Consider the following 7,006-nt stretch of genomic DNA (forward strand, 5'->3'; position numbering starts at 1 on the left):
ATATGAAAGTTGAATGTCATAATCAATCATACAGAGTTACGGACTAGAGCGTTAAACCAATGAGAATCACATATTTAATGCCTCAAAGGTTGAATGTCGTGGATACATATGGTTTAAAGCTAAGAACGTAAAATGTGATAACAAATTATTTTTATCATTGTAGACATATTTACTACTTTATTTGTTAGCTAATGGAGTTATTATGACTCTTATAGAAGATTGTATTATTTCAATAATTAAAATGAAGTGATAGTGAAGTGGGGTTGGGACCATATGCTAGTTTTACTTCTCTTAAAACAAATTTCTTGGTCTAGAAATTGTTAAAAGAACATATTGTTGGATTGTTTGCATACAAAAGGGAGGCTTTAAGGAGATTGTAAACTATTATTCTTCTAACCTACAAAGCTAAAAACCCTACAAAATCTTCCAAACCCCCCCAAAAAAAAACTATACTATTATTTTTCATGCTAATTGAATCTAAAAAGGCATGTAATGCTCAATCCCCAATGAAATCTACATGAACAATCTTTTTTTATGCACAAATATTCCCCATAAACACATTCGAAGCAAGATCCAAACACACCAAACAAGAAAAACTAATCTTGAAGCAAAATGTAAAACCCAAGATTCAGTTCACTAAGGGGTTTGACCAAAAATGGTCAAAAGTTCAAAGAATGACATATTCAAGATTTAGTGTTTAGATATCTATTCGACAAAATCTGCCTACGGTTATAACTTTTGTCAAATAAATTTAGAGAAAAACATGTAATTGTTAACAAAATAATTATTAACAATTAATCATATCGATGCTATTTTTACTCAATTACTCAATTAAATGGTGAGATCTCCATAATCTCCTTCTCATTAATAGTCTTCTTTCTCAATTCTCACGAAACAATGTCGTCCTATGATTTGGGGTAAAGGGCCTCGATTGTTGAGGAATTAGGAGAGAGAGTGGGGAACCACCTCCCCTGTTCTTTATTCTCTTTAATTTCGATACTTTGATGTACCCAGAACCAGGTTTTTATCAGAGAAGACCCCCCCCCCCCCTCTCTCTCTTCAAATTCCACATTTTCCTGAATTTTCCCATTTGTTTTCTTTATTACTTCTCTCTGTTTCTTGCGTACACAACAAATAGGTGTAAGTGAGAGAAAACATAGAGTCCTACAGAAAACAAACTCAACAGGGGTTTCTCTTTGATTTGACTCTTTGTTTGCAAATATTGAAACCAAAATGCCAAGAAACTGCCACTTTCTTCTCCTCTTTATATCTTGAGATTCAACCCTTCTCTCTACTTTCTTTTTTCTCTTGTGGGTTTTCACAATCTTTCATCCCCTCTTGTTTTGTTTCATTTGTAATACATTAAACCCCCAATTTGTTTCTAGTAAACAGATTCAATTTTTGGACTCCATTGCTCTGAATCTAAAGTTATTTTTCTGTAAATAGTTTGTTGGGTATTTATATATGTATGAAGTTTTGGAACAATGGTAGATGAAAACTGCAAGAAGACTAAGGTTTTGATTCTTTTGACAATGATTGGTCTTTTATTTTTTTGTATGTATATATGTATTGAGATGTTGACATTAATGGCGATGAATTGAAGGTTTCTTGGCCTAAAACACTCAAGAGATGGTTCAGCGTTAAGAGCAAAGCAGAAGATTTCCATGCCGATGATTTTATTTCTGGAGGTGATTTTGTGATTTTATTCATGATTATATATAATTCTTTGGGTTATTTTTTTTTTTTTTTTATATATATATTTATATTGGGGAACACTAATTGACTTGCTGTTTTTTGCTTTATTTCTGTATCAATGACTGTATGTTTCTGTATATAATTCATTTGGAATCTCAATCTCTTTTATCTACTTTTTCTCATTACAGTTCAAGATCGGTTCTTTGTTTTCTTCTTCCTTTTATGGTCTTCAAATAGTTCTCATCTGACTCGACATTTACAAATTTTGATTATTAGTTTTTATTTATGATTTTATAGGTAATAATCTTGTTAGGGGTGAATAATATTTATTTATGAACTTAGTACAATGATAAGCAAGTTAAAAAAAAATCAATTAATGATTTTATATAGTAATGTTTTTAAACACTTATTTGAAGTGGCAAAAAAATACTTCAATAATTTATGATTTTATAGTCATTAAAATACTAGGAGCCACCATAGCTGCTATAGGTCTCCTTTTTGTTGTATTGTGATTAATATATGTTGAATTTGATGCAATTTACAGTTACAGTAGCAATTACTACATCTTAAAACAACTTTCTTGATGGGGTAAATTTGCAGGTGGAGATGAAGAATGGAGGAACAATTTCAACGAAAGAGAAGCATGTACGATCAAGAAAAACAAAAGAACAGGTGCAATTTATGAATATTTTATAAATCCATTTAATTTCACATGATTATTACACAAATTAGAATGAAAAATTTGCTAAAAGTCCCAATTATTTCTTGATTCGACAGAGAAATCAAGTAAAAAGAACACCAATCGTCGTAGTCGAAGCAAGATCGATCTTGACACTACTCAAGTGAGAGACGTCGATAATTATAGGTTTGTTCTCGTGGATTGTCATCTTCGATCTTAGTTTCATGTTTATATGTTCTTATTTCTTTTGAAAATTGTTAATAGGATCTTTGTAGCAACATGGAACGTCGCTGGAAAATCACCACCGAGTGGTTTAAATCTTGAAGATTGGTTACACACATCACCTCCTGCTGACATTTATGTTCTTGGGTGAGTGCTATTTCGACACAATCAAACTTTTCTTTCCGCTAATCATGGTTACCGTAATGCCTAATTCCATTCCGATCTTGTTCGGGAATCAGGTTTCAAGAAGTCGTTCCTCTAAACGCCGGAAACGTATTAGGCACAGAAGACAACGGTCCAGCTAAAAAATGGCTAGCACTGATTCGAAAAACACTCAACAGTCTTCCAGGAACAAGCGGTGGATTCCATACCCCGTCTCCGATTCCGGACCCGGTGGTGGAATTGGATTCCGACTTCGAAGGATCAAGGCAAAAAGCCTCGTCTTTCTTCCAACGCCGTTCTTTCCAATCATTAAGCCGTAGCATGAGGATGACGGAGAGTGAAATGTCGATTCCGCCCCCGCAGTTCGAGCGGAGATATAGTGTTTGTGATCGGGCCATGTTTGGGAACCGACCTGGTGATTATGAACCGTATTTTAGATGGGGTGGTGGATCTTCTGATGAAGATAATGGGCCCGATGATTCGCCTAATGACACACATTACTCACAAGTTCCATATAGTGGATCTTTCTCAATGGAAGAGAAAGATAAATTGATAGGAAACTCGAGGTATTGTTTGGTTGCAAGTAAGCAAATGGTGGGGATTTATCTTACTGTATGGGTAAAAAGTGATCTTAGGGATGATGTTCGTAACATGAAAGTATCGTGTGTTGGTAGAGGATTAATGGGGTACCTCGGAAACAAGGTAAACTTTCTCTTTCCTTCAAATTTGTGTTCTGTTTATGGAAATATTGATTGTTATATAAATTGATTTCAGGGTTCGATTTCCATTAGCATGTCATTGCACGAAACAAGTTTTTGCTTCATATGTACTCACTTAACTTCCGGACAAAAAGAAGGCGATGAGCTTAGAAGAAACTCAGATGTTATTGAAATTCTCAAGAAAACTCGGTTTCCAAGAGTTCAACGAAAAGGAGACGAGAATTCTCCACAAACAATCCTCGATCATGAGTAAGCTGAAGTTATTTCCATTAAATTTAGTTTTCATATGCTTAACTATATGCTAAAATATTGAATTTGTATGCATGCCACAGTCGAATTATATGGCTTGGCGATTTAAATTACCGGATTGCCCTTTCTTACCGAGCTGCAAAGGCGCTGGTTGAGATGCGGAACTGGAGGGCTTTGTTGGAAAATGACCAGGCAAGTCTCGAAACTTAGTCATATTCAAAATTCAAAATCATGCCCAAAATACTGAAAAATGATCGATTTTCTTTTTATGATTATATAGCTTCGGATAGAACAAAGAAGGGGACGTGCGTTTCAGGGATGGAATGAAGGGAAAATATATTTCCCTCCAACTTATAAATATTCAAATAATTCAGATCGATATGCCGGGGATGATATGCACCCTAAAGAAAAACGAAGAACTCCCGCATGGTAAATCCTACCCAAAACTTGAATTGACTAGAATCCCATTTGGGATCTTTACTAAAAACTAAATTGGATTGAATTTTTTTTTCTTGTGAAGGTGTGATAGAATTTTATGGTATGGAAGAGGACTCCATCAAATGTCATATGTTAGAGGGGAATCAAGATTTTCAGATCATAGACCTGTTTATAGCATTTTTTTAGCAGAAGTTGAATCTATAAACCGTAGCCGAATCAAGAAAACCACAAATGGTTCTTCACGGATTGAGGTTGAAGAACTTTTACCTTATTCCCGTAGATACGGTGATCTTAACTTTTACTAAATGTAAGATCTCCTCTGTTTTTTTCTTAGAAGTATCGTAACTTAAATTGGATTGGTATCTAAGATTCTTCATTTTCTCATCAGAAAATCACACATTTTGCATTCCTTTAACAAATCGAAGAACACAAGTTCTGATTTTGGGATTCAAGCCGGAATTTTCAGGTTTGCCATTGCAGAAAGATTAATGCTCTGTTTTTTTTTTCCTATAATTATTGTAAAGGTGTCTTATTCTCATTTCGTGCATTTGCTTCAGGTTTGAAGATTCTGAATGAAGAAGAATATGGGAATTTGATGAAGCCTCCATGTTCTTTTATGCTTCGGAAAAGGTCTCTCCTTCAATTTGTGTAAAAATTCTAAATAAATAAAACTTAATTTCGTGATCTGATACTTTTTTTGTTTCTTGATTGAACAGAGTTCGTGTACGAATGGATGAAAATCCAGAAGGTTCTTTTAGCTGTTTACTGATCAGGTACTCATTGCTAATGATCTAACACTTGTTCGACATGTTTAATGATTTACACTTGTTAAACATGTTTCATGATGATTGTGATTTGTGGGACTCACCTTTATTATGAAAATTCCTCATTGCTACTGCAGAATGGGATCAAGGCACCAAAAGTAGCCGGACATGAGTGTTCATTCTTTCGAGACTCCCAAATCCAGAGCCGTGCACTGAAGACTTGTACATTGTGCATTAGAAGTTGTACATTGCTCTTAATTTGAAGGGCAGAAATGGGGTTTGAAACTTTTTGTTGCTTGCTTTGAGGGGTTAATGGTTTTATACTGCAAAGGTGGAATTTTTACTGAAAAAGAAAAAGTTAAAGACTATTGATTGTCACTGATACTTCATTTTCCTTTGATTTGTAAATTCTGTTAAAAAAAGTAAAATTCATTCCACCACCTTCCACTTTGCATTTGCTATGTCAGTGTTGGGTCTGTGAGTGTACATATTTTATCTTTTCAGATGTTTGGGATTTTCTTTTTTGCTTTCAAAATCTTGAACAGTAGGAAACATTCAAAGGTTTATGTAATGTACAAGTGATCTTGCATAATGTACAAACGATTAAATAATTTTATTATAGATTTTGGATTTTCTTTTTGGCTTGTCAAACTCTTGAAAAGGCAGGTCAAATGGATAGGTAATGCTCAGTTATTATTGAAAAATGTACAAGCTATTGTTGTTCTGGTATTGTTATTATAATACTACTAATAATAACAATAATAATAATTAACTAGTAAGCCAAGTGGAATTTATTGTTTCTCATTCAATGTTTTAGAAGTATAAACTTACAAACTGAAGTTTGCTTATTACATAAAAGTTAATTGTGATGATGTTTTTCAAGAAATCCCCAATACCCCATCATTTTTTTTAATTAATTGATATCATTGATTTTAATTTACTTTTTACATACCCAATTTTTTTTTATACAAACGATTATATAATTTATAGTAAAATAATAATAATAATAATAATAATAACAATAAACTATATGCTCATTAATATTGTACCTGCCATATCATTTAATGAAGTTAATAATGCCTTAGCTAAATAAACAGATATATTACTCAAGTTTTATTCAGTTTTAAATTATATTAAAAACATATTAATTGTATATTTATCCCGTTATGCTAACAAGTAACAATCAAGAAAGTTGAAAAGTTGAATTATTTTGTATAGGATTTTTTACTGTGCATTTGGTTCAAAAAATTATTTTATTATATACAATTTAATATATTGATTATTAATCAAATCTTAAAGTATTAGAGGATAGTATATATATATATATATATATATATATATATATATATATATATATATATATATATATATATATATATATATATATATATATATATATATATATATATATATATATATATATATATATATATATATTGTGAGATATGGGGACGCAATCCTAACCTTTCATTTTTGAGATAAAAAAAATATTTTTAAAATATAAAATAAATGAATATTTTTGAAAAAAAAATTAATATTATTTTCGTCAATTATTTTATCCAAAAAAATAAAAATAAATTAAAACTATATAGAAAATAAATAAAAAATTACCATTTTTTTTTCAAAATATAAGTGAAATTTTCTAATAGATTATTATACTGTAAATATTCAAATCGAATTTTTAAAATATTAGAATATTCTGATAGAATATTAAACTATAAATATTCAAAAAATTCAAATAGAATATTACAATATTCTAAGAAATCTAACAATTCAAGTACAATATTAAAATATTTTAACACATCTACCAATTTTAGTAGAATATTAGAATATTCTAACATTTTAAAAATTCGATTTGATTATTTACAGTGTAATATTCTATTAGAATATTTCACTCATATTTCGAAAAAACGGTGACTTTTTATTTATTTATTTTGTTTTTATTTATTTATTTATTTTGGATAAATTAAATAACGAAAATAATACTTAAGAAAAGAATTTTTGGATTTTTCATTTTATTTTGCAATTTATAATTTTTTTGATCTCCAAGATGAGTGACTAGTATCGCGTCCACATGT

At 30.9% G+C, this 7,006-nt stretch overlaps 1 protein-coding gene across 1 annotated transcript; it reads left to right on the top strand.

Annotated features, from left to right (window-relative positions):
* Window positions 1–865: 865 nt before the first annotated feature.
* On the top strand, window positions 866–5,572 carry LOC145114507 (type I inositol polyphosphate 5-phosphatase 4-like). Its single transcript, XM_079050524.1, has 14 exons — window positions 866–1,514; window positions 1,604–1,688; window positions 2,296–2,367; window positions 2,473–2,560; window positions 2,639–2,743; window positions 2,836–3,460; window positions 3,533–3,726; window positions 3,810–3,918; window positions 4,007–4,155; window positions 4,247–4,471; window positions 4,553–4,630; window positions 4,722–4,794; window positions 4,881–4,937; window positions 5,066–5,572. The coding sequence occupies exons 1-10, from the start codon at window positions 1,485–1,487 to the stop codon at window positions 4,467–4,469; spliced, it is 1,680 nt and encodes a 559-aa protein (XP_078906650.1). The 5' UTR covers window positions 866–1,484; the 3' UTR covers window positions 4,470–4,471; window positions 4,553–4,630; window positions 4,722–4,794; window positions 4,881–4,937; window positions 5,066–5,572.
* The last annotated feature ends 1,434 nt before the right edge of the window (window positions 5,573–7,006 follow it).

This window comes from Lactuca virosa, chromosome 5 (genome assembly GCF_052849685.1).
Source record: "Lactuca virosa cultivar CGN04683 chromosome 5, Lactuca_virosa_CGN04683_v6, whole genome shotgun sequence".
NCBI lineage: Eukaryota > Viridiplantae > Streptophyta > Magnoliopsida > Asterales > Asteraceae > Lactuca > Lactuca virosa.

Coding starts and splice junctions, on each gene's coding strand:
- LOC145114507 (XM_079050524.1), top strand. CDS start 1,485: ATGGTAGATGAAAACTGCAAGAAGACTAAG. Junction 3,461..3,532: donor TGGGGTACCTCGGAAACAAG/GTAAACTTTCTC, acceptor AATTGATTTCAG/GGTTCGATTTCCATTAGCAT. Junction 4,156..4,246: donor AAACGAAGAACTCCCGCATG/GTAAATCCTACC, acceptor TTTCTTGTGAAG/GTGTGATAGAATTTTATGGT.